This window comes from Lepidochelys olivacea (assembly GCF_965140295.1).
Source record: "Lepidochelys olivacea isolate rLepOli2 genome assembly, chromosome: 1".
NCBI classification, from domain to species: domain Eukaryota; kingdom Metazoa; phylum Chordata; order Testudines; family Cheloniidae; genus Lepidochelys; species Lepidochelys olivacea.
In genome coordinates, this window is record NC_140411.1 from 330077509 (window position 1) to 330098545 (window position 21037).

At 40.1% G+C, this 21037-nt stretch overlaps 2 protein-coding genes across 6 annotated transcripts in view; one reads left to right on the forward strand and one right to left on the reverse strand.

Annotated features, from left to right (window-relative positions):
- Positions 1-16720, forward strand: part of CCDC146 (coiled-coil domain containing 146) — a 124685-nt gene extending 107965 nt beyond the window's left edge. For 3 of the 5 annotated variants that reach the window (XM_084642027.1, XM_084642029.1, XM_084642028.1), the window contains exons 14-19: positions 819-1043; positions 3083-3311; positions 10714-10842; positions 11664-11801; positions 13729-13977; positions 15063-16720. In XM_084642027.1, coding sequence (XP_084498153.1) covers positions 819-1043; positions 3083-3311; positions 10714-10842; positions 11664-11801; positions 13729-13977; positions 15063-15266 — 1174 coding nt within the window. In that variant the 3' untranslated portion in view covers positions 15267-16720. Of the gene's footprint in view, positions 1-818; positions 1044-3082; positions 3312-10713; positions 10843-11663; positions 11802-13659; positions 13978-15062 lie in introns of those variants that run through there. The other 2 variants (XM_084642031.1, XM_084642030.1) reach the window with 2 other exon arrangements.
- Positions 15525-21037, reverse strand: part of GSAP (gamma-secretase activating protein) — a 64839-nt gene continuing 59326 nt past the window's right edge. The window contains exons 29-31 of the mRNA XM_084642068.1: positions 20758-20862; positions 20499-20592; positions 15525-17232 (exon numbers count right to left, since the gene is read on the reverse strand). Of these exons, the coding sequence (XP_084498194.1) occupies positions 17141-17232; positions 20499-20592; positions 20758-20862 (291 nt within the window). The 3' untranslated portion in view covers positions 15525-17140. The remainder of the gene's footprint in view (positions 17233-20498; positions 20593-20757; positions 20863-21037) is intronic.

Consider the following 21037-nt stretch of genomic DNA (forward strand, 5'->3'; position numbering starts at 1 on the left):
GCCTCTAGTGTCTGTTAAGATTAATTTCTTTATAGCAGAGATAAATAGTATTTGAACTAGCAGTGATACTCACTCCAGATGGAGTAAAGTAATTCTAAATACCATCTTATTAGCAATTTAGAAGAATGGACTATGTGGAAACTGAAATCCAATTTATCAGTGAGGGAGCATCATCCAGTGGTTAGAGAATACAGATCTCTGGGAATCATGAGTTCTAGTTTTTATTCTCATTCTGCCTCTGATTCGCTATTTGATTGTACTTTAGCCACTCAAACCTCTCTTTACATCAGTTTACTCATCTGTAAAATGGGGATGTTAATACTTTTCTCTCTCATGAGAGTGAGGTGAGGAATAATTCATGTTTGTAAAACACTTGGAGATCTTTGAATTAAAGGCACTAGAATAGTGCAAGACATTATTTCAGTATTATTATTTAAATAGAGATAGAGTTAGACTTTATGTACATTTAGAAAATTTTGTATCAGTGTTATTTCCTATGACTTTATCTCCTGCGGCACCCTGGGAGGCAGAGAATAGCCATAGTGCATAGCCCTTCTCTGTGCCTGACGCACCTCTTATTCTGAGGGGCTGAGAATGAAAGAATTGTAGAGGCCTTATCCAGTTCTATACAGAGTTGGGAGGCCTTCTGCAAAAGGGGCATTCTTAGAGGGTTGTTTCCACCCCTTTTAATGCTCCTGTGTACTGCCAAAGAGGTGTAAAGGGCTTTAGTGTAACTGAGGATAAAGGCCAAGTTCTGTTATATTAAGTGAATTGAAATTACAAAAATCCTTCCCTTTTCTCTGTTGCTTTTATTAAAGAAAACTGCAGAAAAACCTTCTGAAGCATTCAAATAATATTGCAATCAAAGACAGCATCCAAAGTGATGTCTGCAAAATTACTGCAACTCTGCAAGAGATGAAGGAAAAAAGAGAGCAACAGTTACTGGATGTTGACAGTCTCACCAATATGCTCACCCACATTGAAGAGGAAATGGTGCAGCTACGCAAAAAATATGAAAGGGCTGTTCTGCGTCGAAATGAGAGGTAAGAAACAGGGTAATTTGACACATAAAACACCTTGAGTCACTTCTATGACATTTCACTTATTTAAAATGGTAACCAACAATTGATGAAAGATGCCATTTCTTCATAGGATCTAGTTCTGGTGTCCATCTGCAGTTTATTGTTATAGATAGGGTTGCCGACTTTCTAATCACACAAAACCAAACACCCGGGCCCCGCCCCTTCTCTGAGGCCCTACCCTGCTCCCTCCATCCTCGCTCCCTCCATCATTCGCTGTCCCCCACCCTCACTCACTTACTCATTTTCACCGGGCTGGGGAGGGTCCCTTTTTGACCAGGTGTTCGGGCTGAAGATACTGTTGTATTTTGCCTATAAATATAAACTGGCCTTAGATTTATGTTTAAATTTTGAAATGGAAAATAGTCCTGGAACAGGCCTACCATTAGCCAAAGTTATTTTTGTTTGTTTCCTTGTATCAACAATATTTTTAAAAGGAGGAAACCTTCTAACCAGGAATGCTAGATACCTGGAATTTGGCCTCACTAGAATGGCAATATCTGAATTGAGAGTGAGAAAGCTGTGTATTACAATATATAGTTATTTGGCATTTCTTCATTGGTTACATTGTGCAACCCACAGAATAATATCTATAATAACAACTGTATTGGCTATTGAATCCCCTGAGAGATTAATATCATCCTCCCCTGTTTGTGTATAAGTGCACAGATGTGGCATGAGAAGGCACAAGAGATGAATATCACTGACCAGGATAATCCATTCTTTAAATAAACTTCCATGGAAGGTGTCAAGGTTCCTTCCCCTCTCTGAACTCTAGGGTACAGATGTGGGGTCCTGCATGAAAGATCCCCTAAGCTTATTCTTACCAGCTTAAGTTAAAAACTTCTGCAAGGTACAACCTTTGCCTTGCCTTGAACAGTATGCTGCCACCACCAACCGTTTAAAACTAAAAACAGGGAAAGAGCCCACTTGAGAATCATAGAATATCAGGGCTGGAAGGGACCTCAGCAGGTCATCTAGTCCAACCCCCTGCTCAAAGCAGGACTGATCCCCAATTTTTGCCCAAGATCCCTGAATAGCCCCCTCAAGGATGGAACTCACAACCCTGGGTTTAGCAGGCCAATGCTCAAACCACTGAGCTATGGAGACGTCTTTCCCCAAAATATCCCCCCAAGCCCTACACCCCCTTTCCTGGGGAAGGCTTGATAATAATCCTCGCCAATTTGTACAAGTGAACACAGACCCAAACCTTTGGATCTTAAGAACAATGAAAAATCAATCAGGTTCTTAAAAGAATAATTTTAATTAAAGAAAAGATAAAAGAATCACCTCTGTAAAATCAGGATGGTAAATACCTTACAGGGTAATCAGATTCAAAACACAGAGAATCCCTCTAGGCAAAACCTTAAGTTACAAAAAGACACAAAAACAGGAATATACATTCCATCAGCACATCTTATTTTACCAGCCATTAAACAAAAGGAAATCTAACACATTTCTAGCTAGATTACTTACTAACTAACAGTTGTAAGACTGCATTCCTTATCTGTTCCCAGCAAAAGCATCACACAGACAGACAGACCCTTTGTTTCCCCCCCTCACTCCTGATTTGAAAGTATCTTGTCTCCTCATTGGTCATTTTGGTCAGGTGACAGCGAGGTTATCTTAGCTTCTTAACCCTTTACAGTTGAAAGGGTTTTGCCACTGGCCAGGAGGGATTTTATAGCACTGTATACCGAAAGGTGGTTACCCTTCCTTTTATATTATGACAGAAGGCAATAGAATTGTCAAAAAAGTATGCTGGGAGACCAGCACATAGGTTATGTTTACAGCTCTATGTCCACTCATTCTTACAGACATGAACATTTTTGTCATTGGTTAATAATACTGTAAAGGATTAAATAAGGATTTTGTGAAATCTGTGTACATTTTCAAAGATGATTGCTAGTGCTAAAATCTGCCACTTGCATTCTTGAATGGAACTAACATTGAATGTGAATGGAAAATTTTAAAACCTGATTTTAATTTTGGGTCTGTTGCAGTGGTGTTTTGCTCATAGAGCGAGAGGAAGAAGTATGTATTTTCTATGAAAAAATAAACATTCAGGAGATGATGAGTAGAAATGGTGATATTGAAATGCAAGTCATGGATGAAAAGATCAGATTTCTGAAGCTGAAGCTAGCTGAGAAAAAGAGACAGATTGAGTTGTCCCTGAAAATGCTGCCCATGAAGAATGCCTTGGATGCAGATCTGGTGGTACTTCAAATTCAGGTAGGTGGAATTAGAAAACTAATTTTTGGGAGGGTAGGTTTTATTTTCATTTTTTTAAATACATAAATTATTTCAGTTTGTACTACTCTGTGTTCTGATAAAAGAAATTAAACCACAGTTGTGGGAATTTAAGTTCATTCTATATGAAAAGCTACAGTGTGAACAGTATGGTTGACACAAACGGACAAAACATTAAGGTACCAATCCAGTAAAGCACTTAAGCATGTGCGTAACTTTAAGAAAGTTTGTAGTCCTATTGACTTCAGTCAACTCACACGATTAAACTTGCACACTTGCTGAAGTGGTTGGGGCCTAAGATAAGAATAATGTTGCTTTAAACATCAGCATGGTTAAACTGTAGGATAGGCATAAGGCATCATGTAAAAACAGGCACTGTCTGAAATTAGTCAAAAATGTATTGGCTGTGTCTTTTTTCAGTCTTTCCACTTTGCAAAATAGTAGCTCAATTCACTGAAAATACTTGACCTTAAACCTACTCTGGAGACTATGCTGCCTACTATGATATAATCCATGTACATGTTCCCCATACAAAAAACGGAGTTTTAGCTCTCATTACAAAAATGACATTCAACAATTAACAAGCTGTAGTGTTCATCATTGTTGTGGACATTCTTCCTTTGCTTTCTGAAATGGCTCATTTACTTCTGACCTTATCTCCAGATGGTAATCTTTTCCATATATATTCTGTTTGCTTCTGTACAGAATTGTAATTTATGGTGCATCACTGATGCTAGTAGTTGCATAGACTAGAGATTGTGACTCATCGTAAGATAACACTGCAGTATTCTATTACCTCTGCTCTTTTAGGGAAATTGCATGTACAGCTAAGAGAATACAGTTTCGCATGGTGTCTTTCATAAAACTGTACCCCAAAGAACTTTATAGGGGTACTGTAATTAATTGAGTTACAGAGTTACATAATGAATAGAGGGAGTGAGAAACTATGGAAATGAGCCAGAGGGAACAAAGATTTTTCATCTGAGATTCGAAATGATATGGTGAGTCAGTCAGGCAAGTGCAGTGACAAAACACAGAGGTGTTGTTTCCTGAACTGAAGCAAAGAGAGTTGTGAAACTTTGGGTTGATACTGTAGCAGAAATTGTAAACATCCTGTAGCTTCTCCTTCATGGTGACACTTCTTATCGAACATAAAGGTTTATGTAAAGGGAGACTATTGCTGTTTTTTGTTTAGTTTCTCATGTAATAAAATCAGCATAAAATCAGAAAGCAGTGAAGCATAGTGGGCATGATATTAATGACAGGGTACGTTTCAGAAATTTTCCCAAGTGGGAGATTGTTCCAGTGACCAATGGCAAATAATGAGTCATCAGAATTTTAAAAGCAAGAGGTCATGCCCTCATATTGTTCTTACTGTAGGCCAGTTGATCCAACTCTCTCATTACTTCTGCCACTTTCTGACATCCCAGTTAGCTCTTTCGGAGTCAACACTCCTCATCTGAGATTGACAATAGGCACTGTCTCTGGTGAGACACATTCTGTTTGTTTTGTTGTATCTCCTAGATATGGATGAAAACTATAATCTGGAATCCAAACTCAGAATTTTGGGGTGGATTGCTGAATTTGAAACTCTGGACTTGATGTGAATCTGTTCCTGGGGCTTTGGTCCCTGGTTGGGTTCAAACTCATAAGTGTTCTAGTATCTGGTTCCAGTTCAGATGTACCAAGTGTCTTTCAAGAACAGTCATTTGCATAAGATATTGACCCAATGCAGTGGATCCAAATCTGACCCTTAATATTGATTCAGTTTTGAATCCAATCAGTGACACCAAACCTAATTCAGTCCCTGAGCCAGCCCCTTGTCTCTAGGAAAAATGGTTTTATAGGTAATGTACTGGACTAGGCTTTAGGAGCTCTGGGTTCAATTGCTGGCTCTGCCACAGACTTCCTATGTGACTTTGGACAAGTCACTTAGGCCCAGATCCTCAAAGGTATTTAAGCTCCTAACTTTATTTATTTCAATGGAAGTTAGGAGCCTAAATACCATTGAAGATCTTGGCCTTAATCTCTCTGTGCTTCAGTGTCCTATTTGTAAGATAGAAATAGCAACATGTCCTTTCTCCCACCCTTTGTCTGTCTTGTCTGTTTAAACTATAAGTTTTTCGGGATAGGCTGTATCTCTTACAAGCACAATGAGACCCTGATTTCTGGTGGGGGCTAAATGCTTCTATAATACAAATAATAATAATAAGTATCTCTTTTCTGTGTTCTTTTCTCTGTTTTTTCTTTCTTCTGTTGCCTGTGATCTTTTCTTCCTCTTTTCTACTTCCTCTTTTCCCTTCTTTATACTTCTCAACCTTTGCTACCCACTTTGCATTCCAACTCTTTACTATTCTTCCAGCCTTGACTGCCATCCCCTCTTACACCCACCACTTTTCTTCCTCTCCTTCTCACCCTTGCCACTCTCTCCACATGCATCTCTAGCATTAGAGTGTGGTAGATTCTAACGTCTAATGCCAGATAAGCTACTAGCAATAGAGATCAGAAACTAGTAGCATGCTAAATATCAAATAATAATCATTAGGATTAGATGCTTTAGTTACTATCAGTGTTAGGCATCTAGTCAGGGCTGGCCTTACCATGAGGCAAACTGAGGCAGTCACCTCAGGTGCCAGACTGTGTGTGTGTGTGGGGGGTGCCACTAGGCCCCAGAGTGCCCCCAGGTATAAATACCATACAACCTTTAATTGGAATTGCATATCCAGGGACTGGTTCTGCAGACTGAAATGAGCCATGAGCACTAATCTGTCTTCATGCATCAATGAGAAATATTTGCCATTAAATGGTAATTGGTCCAAAGTGCAGACCTGCTGAGCCACTTAGTGCTTAAGGAGACAGCTTCACTCCTAAGCCAGCAAAATGGGACTAACCTGTGAGAGGTAAAGGCATTAACCTCAGAATTTATCCAGTGTCATGACGGGGTGAAAAATTTATGGCTTGTTTTATGCAGGAGGCCAGAACAGATCATCAGAATGGTACTTTCTGGTCTTAAAATGTAAAATCTATGAAACAAGAAACAGTTTTACCCACAGCTGACACTGACGTATAAGGCAAGTGAGTGAAGAAAATAAAGAAAGAAGATTATAGTCAAACAGTTATACAAATACATTAGCATGGTTATTTACATGCATGCCATTTATTTTTTGTACCCTTGGGTTGAGTACCTTCATATAAAGCTATATGTATTCTCTTTTACCTGTGAAAATGAAAACTTTGCATTGATACTATTTAAGCTGCTTATTATTTTTATTTTGAATACATTATAAAACCTTTTTCTCATTACATTTAAATGCATACTTAAGAATCTGGGATGTTTGCACTTCAGAAACACCCGTAAGTCTATATTTAAGTTTAGTGTGAAACTTTATAAATGTGTCTGGTCTGAGTTGGTAGGTGTATCCTCTGACAAAAACATCATTTATAGAGTAGAGACCCACTCCTGCAAACTCTTGAGTGAGCGGTCTCTACTCACATGACTAGGCAGCAGTTCTGCGGAAAAGGACCTAGGGGTGACAGTGGACGAGAAGCTGGATATGAGTCAGCAGTGTGCCCTTGTTGCCAAGAAGGCCAATGGCATTTTGGGATGTATAAGTAGGGGCATAGCGAGCAGATCGAGGGACGTGATCGTTCCCCTCTATTCGACATTGGTGAGGCCTCATCTGGAGTACTGTGTCCAGTTTTGGGCCCCACACTACAAGAAGGATGTGGATAAATTGGAGAGAGTCCAGCGAAGGGCAACAAAAATGATTAGGGGACTGGAACACATGAGTTATGAGGAGAGGCTGAGGGAGCTGGGATTGTTTAGCCTGCAGAAGAGAAGAATGAGGGGGGATTTGATAGCTGCTTTCAACTACCTGAAAGGGGGTTCCAAAGAGGATGGCTCTAGACTGTTCTCAATGGTAGCAGATGACAGAACGAGGAGTAATGGTCTCAAGTTGCAGTGGGGGAGGTTTAGATTGGATATTAGGAAAAACTTTTTCACTAAGAGGGTGGTGAAACACTGGAATGCGTTACCTAGGGAGGTGGTAGAATCTCCTTCCTTAGAGGTTTTTAAGGTCAGGCTTGACAAAGCCCTGGCTGGGATGATTTAACTGGGAATTGGTCCTGCTTCGAGCAGGGGGTTGGACTAGATGACCTTCTGGGGTCCCTTCCAACCCTGATATTCTATGATTCTATGACTAGTCTCATCAATATGGATTGTGCAGATGAGTAGGTTTACATGACTGAGACTCAGATGTGAAATACAACTGGAACTGTAGCTACATCCTGTTATTTATCATAGACTTGTTTTTAAATTCTTCTTTTTTGCAAAACTCAGTGTATTGTTGTGCTCATGTTTCTAGTTAACTAGCATCAAAAGTATTTCTCAATCCCCCTGTGGTCCAACCCAAATGATGCATGTTTGCAACCAAAACATGATTGGACAAATAAAGGGACAGCAATCTTACATTGTGACTTGTTTGTATAATGGCTAGTTCCCTTTTTTAAAAGTTTTTAAGGTTCTTTTCTGTGCTGCTACTTCTTAGAACAGGAAGAGATGGCTGCTGCTTTTTCGCAAGAAAAAAGTGCTTAAACTGAATGTTCTGGTGACTTTCCATTATCATAGCAAAAAACCAACGAGGCATCCAGCGGCACCTTAAAACTAACACATTTATGCATCACGAAAGCTTATGGCTAAATAAACGTGTTAGTCTTTAAGGTGCCGCTGGATGCCTCGTTGTTTTTGTGGATACAGACTAACATGGCTACCTCTCTGATACTTGGTATCATTATCATAGCAGCACATCTATCAGCTCTCACAGATCTGTGTTTGCATTTCTACACATCAAAAAACACATGGCCAGCACTGAACCTCCGGTGAACCTATTCCTGTGGTTAGGCCTAAATATTTCTTCATTTATGGTAAATCATTGTGGCTGCAAGAGCCCAAGACAACTATCTCCCTCGTAATTTTTCACCTGAGAATATACGGATTGTCTTTAGACCTAATTATTTGCATCATGTTTACGTTAGTGCTGAAAGATTAATATCCCAACAGATTAACCCATGATAGATTACTATAGATATACCAAATATGTCATGTTGCAAAAATGGACTAACACTGTATTGCCAATCCTGCAAGTTCAAACATCAGGAGGTAGACTAAAAAGAATCAAGAGATTGGCTTAAAAATCATGAGATTTACAAAAATTAATCACCTATCTTTTTTTGTCTGTGATCGGCTGTTTTTAAACGCTCATCAGGAGCCCCCACCACCATGTACATGTGCATGTCAGATGGAAAAGTTAACCTGAAGTGTACACAAAATGTACACAAAAATTGGCAGATCACCATCTGCCTATTGTCTCTGAATTTGTATGAGGGACGTGTTCTCCCCAGCATCCTCCTCTCATAAGCCCAGAGAAATCTCTCTTGGCAGTCTCCTCAGCGCCCATCTGTGCTCCCACGGAAACCAGTGCCAGGTCCCTTCCTACTTCTTTCAGCTTTTCCCCGACACTGAACTCTACCTTCTGCTGGACTTTACTCCTGTTCCCTAATCATATGGCCCTGCTGCCGGGGCCCCTCTTTGTCCTTTGTCGCTGTCTTGTGTCCCTTGATAACACCCACACAGCCCTTGCCTGTGTCACTTGTCCTGACCTGTGTTTCAGCTAGCTACTTTTATTTCCTCCCATTACCATTGGATCTGAATGCCTTCCAGTATTCAAAAACTGAGCTCACAGTGGCTCTGTCCAGCCTTTAGGAGCAATAGCTTGGTGAGTTTACAGGGTTTTGTTTCTTTGTGTGTGTGTGTAACTTATTGAGCGGGAAAGCTATGCCGAAGAAATGAGATGTTGGAGTCTGTGTTGTGCCTCTTGGACAGGAGCCTAATGATGTTCAAGGAGCTGAAGATGTGAACTGCTGTACAACTTGTAAGCGTTAATAGCAACATCACTAGCGTCGGTGTCTCATTTTTATTTCCGCTATTGAACTTTTTTTTTTGCCTCTTTCCTTTCTGGGTAAGTTCTGTTACTGGGTTTCCACAAGTACAGACTCTGAGGCATTTTCCCTCTCTGCTCTGAGTAATATAGGTGCCAGTACAAAGATAACAGGCAGCAGGGGCCAGAAGAGGAGGGCTGGTCTCAGCAATGTGGCTGTGAATCGTTGGCCTCAGCAGTTGCACATATACTTCCTTTGTTGTATTTCGTATGGTCTATGACTAGTCCCTATTCCCACTCCTGGGACAGGCAATGGAGAACAAGGTAGTTCATCTCAGACACAGGGCTGTTGAGCTAGTCCTCATCTGCTGGGTACAGAGTGACCAAGGCACTGAAAATACGGTGTATTTGCATGATTCAAAAAATGGTCTGGGGATAAAGAGGGAAATGAAACCGCCACTTTCTGGTGAAGAGAAGAGAGTTTCCATCTATCCAGGGTTTGCCTGAGAGCCATGGTGTCCTCACCTAAAGAAAATTCTCACTCTAGTAATCCCACAGCAGCCTCCCCTTCTGCCCTCATTCCATCCTCTGTGTTCTCAAGGGATCGGTTATGGATTCCCCCAGCCACTCCAAGCAGGAAAACTCTCCTTTCCGCCAACCCCCCAGCTAGCTGGACTTGGTGCCAAAGGAGGCAGCTTTTTTCCAAACCTCCCACTGAGTACACCAGAAGTGCGGGAGCGTCTCGTCGCTCAAAGGGCTGGCGTCATGCACGCTGACATTCCAGAGGCATGATTTACCAAGAGAAGAAGCCCAGGTCACTTTGCTGTGTGTGAGGAAGGCCTCGGCTGAACAAGTGTTTGAAGATGGGTTTGAAACGTGAATAGCTGTTGGGGGGCCTGTGATAAAAACACAAATAAGGCTAATTCTGCCCTACCAATCTATCCTATACCCCCTCATTAACTTCAGTAGGGTTCTTAGTGTATAAATCAGCCAAAATTGGACCAAAGCATCACTAAGGACATCAGTGACTGGTTTCAGAGCGGTAGCTGTGTTAGTCTGTATCAGCAAAAACGAGGAGTCCTTGGGGCACCTTAGAGACTAATAAATGTATTTGGGCATAAGCTTTCGTGGACTAGAACCCACTTCATCAGATGTATGGAGTGGAAGATACAGGAGCAGGTCTAAATACATGTATGCATCTGATGAAGTGGGTTCTAGCCCACGAAAGCTTATGCCCAAATACATTTATTAGTCTCTAAGGTGCCCCAAGGACTCCTCGTTGTTGTTTTTTTAAGGACAGCAGTATAATTCATGAGATAAGACCATTTAATTTCTCATCTGTGATTGGCTACTTCATTTATCATGTAACAATGACTTTTTTGTTTACTCACCAAACTGGTTGTTTAAAACCACCACAAACCTGACAGTTATGTTTTCTTGTTTGGTAGTATTCTCAGTGCAAGGACAGAATTAAAAGTCTGGAGAAACACTTTTCTGATCCTGAGGGGAAGAACAGAAAGCGAACCCTGGAAGGAAAGGACCCCTCACTACCTGAACTGTTCAAAAAGATTGAAGAGGTAACACAGCATGTCTGACAACAGAATTTATCACAATAGATGGCTGGATTACCCTAGAACTGTGGTTCTCAACCCATGTGACATCATCAGGGCCATACAGATCATATATATACTGTATGGATGCAGCGCACATATAACAGAGAGCTGCATATGCAGCCCACAATGGTAAACAAATTGAGAACCACTGCCCTAGAAAAATGTAAACAGTCTTTTCTTTTTTATTAAACTTCTACATGGAGAGTTAAAAAAATCTTTGAGCTAGGCTTGTGGGCACTGCAGCACAGCACACAGCTGTCCATGAAAGCTGTGAGGAGCAGCTCTGCATAGGAGCAATCAGGGCAGACCACAGCAGCATTAATGTGAGCCCACAGGTGCCCAGTATTGTCAACCCCAAAACCAACCTAAATCCAAAGTCAGGTTGCCAATTAAAAAAAAAATAGCTTAAAAAGCATAAGACTTTTTTATACAAATGTATATTTTGCATTCTTTTTATTTGCTTTCTGGTTTTTGAGACTTTAGGACTTACATTTTTCAGGTTTCTCTCTACAACCATGAAGAGCCAGAAAGTTCCTTTTGTTTTAAATTAAAGCAGTAATACAGAAACTAAATAAGCTCTGTACTGAGACTTGGAGTTAGTGTTAGAGTTGTAGTCTTGGTCATTCAGGAAAGGATTCATTTTGAAGTGGTTATTTATGCTGTTATTTATTTACACAATCTGAAAAAGCTGTCAAGTCTGTAAAAATGTATCTATTGCAAAGTGATTGTGAGCAGATCTTACTCCTACTCATTCACGGTTGTGTATGGGTTTGTTCTCATTACAGTTAGAAATACAGCTGGTACAAAAGGAGGAGAAATTGTTGGAGAAGGACTTTATTTATGAGCAAGTTTCACGGCTAACAGATAGACTTTGTACCAAGACAGAGAATGGGAAGAAAGACACGCTGATATTAGCAAAACGGGTAAGTATCAGATCAAACTCTTTGTTTCCAGGCATCCAGTATGTATCCATATTTCTTATTTCTGAGGTCGGGTGCTTAATAGCTAAGCAAAATGGTGAAGGTAGTCTCCTTTTTGAATGAATCCTCCAACCAATAGTTTCCAACAACTATGTGGACCTGCTCAATAATAGGAAAAACACAGACAGGCTCCATACTCCTGCAATCTGAAAGGAGATACATTGAGCCAGCAGGCAGGTTTTTCTTACACACTTTAGGCTGAGATAACCACACATCCTTGCGTTAAAGAAAATTCTCAAAACAATCATTTTTCCTTATGTCTATCACATTTATTTCTGCCTGCCTCATAGAGCTAATATTTTGAAAAGATAAAGGAGGCTCTCAGAAAAGAAAAACCCAACTTAAGAGGTTTGTTAAAGAAAAAGCAATGTCAGAACAGAGACACTGATAACAAGTGAGGTGAAAAGAGACAACCAAAGACAGAAGAAAACTGAAGTGAATGAAGAAAATCTGGCTCAGCCTTGTTTTCTTTCCAGGTATTAGGGTTGGAGTTTGAACAGATCCAGATAAATAAGAACAGACCATTACAGCAACAAACATGTTTAAGTTGTTTTCTACAGGGAAATTTAACATGGCTGCTGCTAACCTATGTTTGTTTAAAGTGTGGTTCTAGTATTAGGAGTGACTGTAGAAAAGGATATTGTGGATAAAAATGGCATTGATTCTTTTCCTCTTTCAATAATTCTCCATAACAATGGTCACTTAAACACTTAAAGATGCTGTTTCTAACTATCATATATGCTGGGAGTCAAGCTGGGGTTCGTTCTTGTGCATCATCACCAGTAAGAGCCTAGCTGACTTGCAGAAAGATTACCTTTGTACAACCCCATTGCCTTGATATTATACCTCCCGTTGCCTTTACTGGGCTCATGCAGGCATAAGTGAATACAATTTGGTGTACAATGCTGTTCACTGTGCACAATATGGAACAGCTTGCAGGATGAAATTCTGCACTATGAAGTTAAAGAGTTTTGCTATTGACTTCAGTGGGGCCAGGATTTCATCCCTGGCCTGCCTTTTTAACAGCTGGGTTGGTTCTGCCGTGCCAACAGGAGTGAAAACATTGTACTCACTGTTTTTACTGAAAGTGAGCTGGTATGGCTCTGAATGTACACAAGAAGCAGACTGGGTGACTAGGAATGTGACATTTATTTTTAAATGTAGAACCATGCTTTAAAAAATAGACAGTTAAGGTGAATTTTTCCTCCATCCAGTACCGAACCCCCCAGCCTCTATTTTATGGTCCCTTGGGACAATGACAGTTTCACAAAAATTATACATTATTTTCTTGGCTCATCAGCTGGGTGGGGATTTCACGGGTACCTTATGTGAAAATTTTTCCAATAATTTTTCTGCCCCACACTTCTGTACATTGTATTTTCAAATGTGCAAACAACAAATAAATTAGGCTTTTAAATGCATGTGTAACTGAACAGTGTATGTAAATTCACAAATAAGTGGCAAGTTATTTGTGCACACACAAATGTGAACACTAATTTTTTTTAAAGACTAGGCCAAAATAACAGTATGGCTTAGCAGTACTAACATTGAAAGTGATAACTAATAGGGTTAAGGGAGATAGTTTTCCTTTCCAATTCAACAGAAAAAGAAAGAGACAAACAATATGTGCATTAGCTCATATATATTATATTTATCTTACTTTACTGGCTTTTAAAAATGATTAATATGTATTGTACAAATAAAAGCACTATATCATCCAGAAAGTCATATAGATTTTCTGTCTTTCCTATTATCTGCCAGTTTGATGAAAAAGTTTTCCATTAATTCTCTGAAAATACAGATCCTGAAAGCAAGATTGATTCTTAAGTAAAGAGAAGAACTGGTTAAAGTATAATGTTATTGATTCCAGATGAATGAACTACAGCAGAAAATAAAAGATAAAACCAAAAAGATGATGGCTCTCATTGCAGAGTTATCCATGAAGCAAGCAATTACCATTAAACTGCAACAGGAAATGAGGGATAAAGAACAATTTTTGCTGACTGTCTCATCAAGGATAGAAAAAGGTCTCCCTCCTCCTAAAGAAACAGAGATTGAGTGGATGAAGGTGTTGCGCAATGAGGAGATTCATAAGGCTGCAGCTGAAGCTAGAGAGAAGGTAGGTTTTTGTCATATGGTACAATTTGAGATTCATTCACATTGTTCCAGTTTATTTACTTTTTTTAAGGGCTTTGCTGTGTGGCTTCTTATTGGCCATCTCCCATCCCCCCCAGTTTGGTGGCGGGGAGTTTTCTTGAAGAATAGGGCAAGACTGACCTAGGAAGAGCTTGACCTTGTGGAAGAGCTTATTGCCAAGCTGCTTTGTGGAGAGTCACAACAGAAGTCCTGCATACTGTATATAATGAAAATTCACCAATTGGTCAGCTGGTGTCTAGTGCTAAAAGGAAGCTTTACATATCAGTTTAAACATTTTAATCGTTTGGATAGTGGCAAGATAGAGGAGCACTGATCTTTTCAGATAATATACTGAGGGTTCAGTTTCAGGATGCGAGTGCAAAGGAAGAAACTAACCCCACCTTTGCTCTTAGGCGCTTGTAGATGCTAGACTGGCAGCGACAAAGGGAGATTAGATTGCTAGATGGCAGTGAGCAGGAAGAGCATATGGGAAAACGCTGCAAGTTCCTTAATGGGCAGCTTGCCTCCTTAAAACCAATTGGGGCAACCAATGATCTGTAGGGGGAGAGTTCACACTAAGTAGGGGCAATATTATAAAAAGATGTCCTATTTGTATGAGGTTCCCTCAACCTCAGGCTCACGAGGCAGGGGAAAAGTATAATTTCAGTAGGGTGCATTAACAGCACTCCTGACAGCACTAGCCTCTGCAAGGGCTGGATGAAGGCAGGCCATGGTCTTTCCACCTCTCTCTGGCAAAAGCTGCCTGAGCATCGAGGAGTGCCCAGTGCACTCATTTAAAGAAAGTACTGCCTTGAGGCCAAGGAAGGCTTCCCCAACAAAACTGCTTTGGAATTAACAGTTTCCCCTATGTTATGACAGTCACTTCAGTATTTTGTACCTCAGTTTCCTCATTTGTAAAAATGGGGATATTAGTACAGTAGTGTTCTTTGTAAAGTGCTTTGCCCTATAGCTGAGAAGTGGTAAATGGAGTTCTAAGTACTGTCTTCACCATGAATTGCAAAACAGACTGTCAGTGTTGTATCCGATTAAAAATGTGTTTCTTCACAGCGTACTGCAGAAGAGGAAGAGTATGCATCGCCAAATAGTGTCTATACAACAGCGGAGCAGCGCCCCAATGCATACATCCCAGATGATGAAAATGTTCTCCCTTTGCCACGTCCCTATGGTGCTTTGGCTCCTTTCAAACCAACTGAACCTGGTTCAAATATGAGACACATAAGAAAACCTATTGTTAAGCCAATTGAAATCTGAACAAGTGATCCTGTTCTACCTAAACCATAAGTCCAGTAGTAGCAATTGAATACGCAAAGCCAACAGCTCTTAATATTGTAAATGTTTTTAAATGTTTGCTAGCAGTTTGCCAAAATATTCACACTGTAAACAAAATATTTTTGAAGTAGACAGTATAGCCAAATAGTCCCTGCAGCACTTTATCCTTGCTAATAGGGGTTCAGTATGCAATACATAGCAGTATTTTGAAATGTTAAGAGGAGTGAACAACAATCAAAATTGGTTTTTAACTTGTTTATTGTACCTGTTTGTACTTTATAAGCATTTAACAAGAGAACATTTTGTAGCTTTTCTTTTTAATATGAACATAATTGAACTATGTCCTTATTCATTATACAAATAAATCAATATGGGGAGCAGTTTGGACTGAAGATAATTGCCAAGCGTGTCTGTTTAAATCAAAAAATGCCCTTTCTCTCACTACAGACCAGTGAGAAAGCTAATCCTCCTTTATCACTGATGGCAACCATAGTAGAGGGAACAAGTCCCATTATTGAGAAGGAGCAAGAGGAGAAGAAAGAGTGAATGATCTTACATACTAAGAAGTAAAGTGAAAAAAGGGCCCTCTTTCTGGGAGCTGAATCTCTCTCATTCAACACTACGAAATAGGTACACAAGTTTGGGAACATACTCCCCTATTTGAAACTATGCTGAGAAAAGATAACAGAGGTAGTTATACAGAGAGCTTGAGGAACATACCGGAATTAAAAAGAAAAAAAGTAACATCAAATTCATTCTAGTTTACTACTTCTGAAACTTTGGCACATTTTCTTACCTAAATGGAAGTACATCTGTTCCATGCTATTTCAGCATGTTTGAAGTTCACAAATTTTCCCTGTTTGGTAACAAAGCACTCCTTTTTTATTGCTGTTAAAGCTCACAGCTAAAAAAATAAATGGGTTAGGTCAGTTCTGTATAAATATAGCTGGGAACTGAAGGAAAAAATCTGTAGCAATTTTTTAAAAATCTAACACTTGATCTAAAAACATTAAAAGTCATAAGGGCAGAATTAAATACAATTCATCAAAGTCACTGTAAAGATAAGCTTCCAAAGAAGCTTTCTTATTCTGCTGTATTGTACAGTACATTATAAACATCAGGAAAAGTTCTTATACACATTACAGAGAGAGCAAATATATTAAAACCCAACTCCAAAGACATGGGGGCAGTACTGTTAAGAGATGTACTGCCTATATGAGGAATTTATACACCTTTATTAATACATTATATACAAAGAGTTACTCCGCATTTGTTGCCTCCAGCCTATACTATGCAATCTCAAAGAAATCCTTTATACATCAGTGCAATAACAACTGCCAATTTCTCATTATTTCACAATGTAATTGGACTGTTCTTTTTTAAGAATGTCTTGCTGTAAGTCTGGTATTAGAATAAAAATAAAATTCTGAAGAAACTTTTCCCACCATATTCTGAAACTTTCTACACCTACTCCTGTTAAGCCATTCCACAGTTTAAAATTGAATAATAAAAACATATTTAGCTGGAGAGCCAGGTCTATATCAGATACATTTTTCCCCCAGCTCCAATCCTTCATCTTCCTTGTATTTACTAGCAAGTCTGCAATTTCAGTCTAGTCCCTGCTCAATACATGCATGAGCAGAGTGGAGCATATATTATTTTGGGCAGCTTTTTACTAGTTAATGGTTGCAACTGAAAACTGGGATCGTTTCATAGGACATTTGTTTTCTAAATATTAACAATTTTTGAGAAGTATTAAACCCTGGAATTTTAGTTGCAAATATGCTTGTTGAAATGTTGATATATGTAGCAAGACTGACATGTTTTTTGAATTAACCCAATATATTTTAGCAGTACTACAGGCCTAAAAGCATCATGGTGTGTTTCAGTGCTGTTTCTTCTACAAATTTTGCATTCACATTGTCTTCTTCCTCAAATGGATTCAGACCTGGAAAAGCACATTGAGAACATCAGCATTTACAAAATGAATGTTCTTCTGCACCAATACTTTCAATCCCCAGGACACCATGACCAACATTTTCAATCTGGGATACCCAAAGTTAGGATTAAAATGTATTTTCATAGATGTGAAGCCCTCCCACCAGCTTTCATTGATTTCACTTGGACGCTCAGCATCTCTGAAATTCAAATGCTCAGTTTTTAAAAGTTTTCGCCCCTAGTTTTTTTCATAAGGAGAAAAATATTTCTTGTAAGGACCCGGGGCTAGATTCACCAAGGTTCTTAAACATTATAATGCCTCACTATTTGGAATTCTCAGCCCCAAGTTAGGTGCCCCAGCTTCTCATACAGTACATGGAAAGAAAGAGTTCAATGCCAAAGAAAGATTCTCAGAATCCAGCACTTTGAGTGGGGAGCCACCTAAAGCAAGCGGGGAGAGAAATGCAGAGAAAAGGGGTGGGGACTTAGGGCCCAGGTAAGTGGCCCAATCACTAGGCTCTTGGGCATTCTGGGGTGGACCTCTCTCTATCTCTCCTGCGAGAGGTAGTCCATTTGGTATAAATATTTAAATATTCATTTGGCAGAGAGCAAAAAAGAGTAACTCTACAGCCTGGTGATTAGGGCACTTGCCTAGGATGTGGGAGAGTTAGGTTAAAGTCCCTGCTCCGGTAATATTTATTTATACAAAAATGAAACAGCTCCAAATAAGAGATTGAGAAAGACCCATCCCAGAATCCCTTATAACCTGGTGGTTGAGATTTACCTGGCATGTAGAAAACAGGGTTCAAATCCCAGCTCCAAATCTAACAGAGCAGGGATCTGAATTTGGAACACCCACACCCCTGAAAAATTTCCAACCTGCTTGCCCCTTGCTGTCTTTTGAGTGGGCCTGACCCTAGAGGTGCACTCTGAGCACACCTACAGGATTGGGCCGCATTGGAGAGGTAGGCAGGGAAACACCTTGTTTGAGAATCCTGCTGGGGCTTCGGTTTGAGTGGGATTCAAGCAGCTCATTAGCTGTTGGGCAGCATCAGAACTTAGGTGGCTTTGAGCAGGCCCATGCAGAGAATTTTGGTACTGATGGGAATTTAATCACCCACAGGGTTAGGTGGCAGCTGAGACGTGATTTTGCACATGTCAGTGGAGCCGAAATGTTGGGCTTAAGTGACTATCTGCCTCTCTAGATGCCCAAGTACCTTTGTGAATCTAGCCCATAAGGTCTGATCCAGAGTCCACTGAAGCTAATGGGAGCCGTACTATTGACTTCTATGGGTTGTTTGTTTTTTTGTTTTGTTTTTTTTTAAACAGACTCATAGAACCTTTAAAGTCTGTATCAATATAATATCAGGTCAGAAGGTTGAGTCTGTCAGCCACTTTTATCTAAGTACAAGCAGGTCAAATCCTGAAGATTTTACACAGGCAAAACTCTGAAATCAATGGAAGTTTTGCTTGAGTATAAATTGAAGGAGGACTTATAGAATGTGGCCCTGGTATTGTCAGTTTCGTAATACTGTGACATGAAATCGCAAGCAATGTAATTTAGGGGGAAAAATTTGTGGATTTGATTAACATTTAACCTTGGCTACTTTCCAGATTGTAGCAAAGGGGGCTAACGCCTTTCAAAGCTGGCAACACCAGCCTGCTTCTTACTGGGACATAAACAGAACATATCCCACAGGGAGGAGACCCAGAGACTCTACAAGGTGCACTGAAGACTTTGCTATTGATTTTATGTTAGAGGCACTCAAGTTGACAATACAGATGGGCACCAGTATAAAACCTTAAAATAGATTAAACAGTCAATGGGATTTAGGCTCCTAAGTGCAGCAATGCCTGAATACCTTTAAAAATCTGGTCCTACGCCCTTTATGGCCAGGGACTTAGGATGGTTATGATTCCCAGACAGATCATGTCACCAGAAGGGAACCATGTGACAGAAATGCCAGAACTATATAAAAAGCTGGCTCAGAAAGGAACACACCAACAAGGGAGTAAGTGGTGAGATATGGAGAAGGGTTTTCACTAAGAAAGGTATGGAAGCAGTGAGCCAAGGAGGGGCCAATGAACAGATAGATGCTCTGGAAAGAGGTAATTGGTTCAAGGCCTGAACGAAAGCGAAAAGAAGGAAAAAACTCTAGGACAATACAGAATTGGTGTAGGCTGGAGGCTCAGTGTTGGTACCACTCTTTAAAAAGTACTAAGTTGGAGCTTCCAACAAAGTGGGAGGAAGTCCCCTATCAATTGGAACACCAGAGCTGATGCCTGTGGAGGAAGGACTCTTGATTGAGCCTGGAGAAGGCAAATTATTGCATTTTAGCTTGACAAGAAGATAAACAGAAAACTGCAGCCTGAGGAGGTGAATAAACTATTTAGCCCATGGATGGCCGTTTAGGACCATGTTGTTTTTAAATGTTTGGTTGCCCCCAAAGGGAGAGAACTCTTATTGAGGTTTGGCCAGAGAGCTAAACCCCAAATTGCCCATTTGTCAGGGAGAAACTACCCACCATTGGCTGAATAAGGGGAAACAGAGTAGTGATACCAGAAAGGTAAGAAGCCCATTACACACACATGTAATTCTTATGGAAAGGTTAATATACCCATAGGTAGATAACTACTACTGAGAGATTGGCAGGCATTCTGTATACATCCCTTCTAAAACCAAAGCTGCATGTGTGGTTTTTAATAATGCGTTGCTAACCCACATGCCCCAAGCGGGTTTGTCACTTCATTTTTATTTAAAGCTCTTAGCCTTTAAACAATAACTGAGCTTGCAGTTATACCTGAAACAGGAAGAAGTCATTCTAGCCTGACTCCTTTGGTTTACTTCAGCCACACCACCCTGGCTTTCCACTATATCCACTGGTGCCCTTTTGAGAGAAATCGGGGCAGGAACACTTTGAGGGGCTGAGGATGTTCACAGCCACGGTGGGAATTCCAGCTCTACACCACTGCTTTTTGTAAGAAAAAGCAGTACTGTTCTACGTAAAAACCCCAAACTCCACTTCTCTGCATGCGCACAGCTTCCATTAGTGGAAATGGGAGCTACAGGCCCAATCCTGCATCTATGGAAATCAATGGCATTTGGCCGCAGTCTTCCATAGGGACAGGATAAAACCCTATGTGCACATCCAGGGGCACAAGGACAGCTCATTAAAAGAACAAGGTACAGAAAGAACCCACTTCTCTTTGGTTCTTGGGCACTACTGTTATAAACATGCTGAATAAATAAATAAATGAATAAATAAATAATGTTACCTTGATCTTCTACCTCTGCCAGCATATCAACTAAGTAGTTAAGTGGCAGAAACTCTACATGGACAGACAGTCTGTCCACCACTGGTCTGTTATGCTGTAAAGAAAAACACTTTATATTACATCACAAAAGTGGTAAAGTAGCTAGTTAAATACTGAGTTAAGAGTGGCTAACAGTCCAAATGGTAGAGTATACATTGGGCTCAAGACTATCAAAGCTAAAAGATTAAAAAACAAGCAATTGCCACCACCAAACTCTTACCTGTCTGTTCCTAAGTTTATCAAGCAAAAGTTTAACGGAGTTCCTTGCAATAAAATTAGAGTTGACAGGATGATTCCACAGCTGACTGACCTTGTGACCAATTGCCTATTAAGCAAAAAACAAACATAAAATAGATGCAATGCAATGCTGAGCCTATTGCCCTTATGTGACAGTATCTTTCACAATAGGTCTCACTACTTAATGACTAAGCACCAGAGTGAGAGTACACTTAGAATCAATCCATCCTCCCTCCCAACAGCACCCAATGGCTAACAGCTCA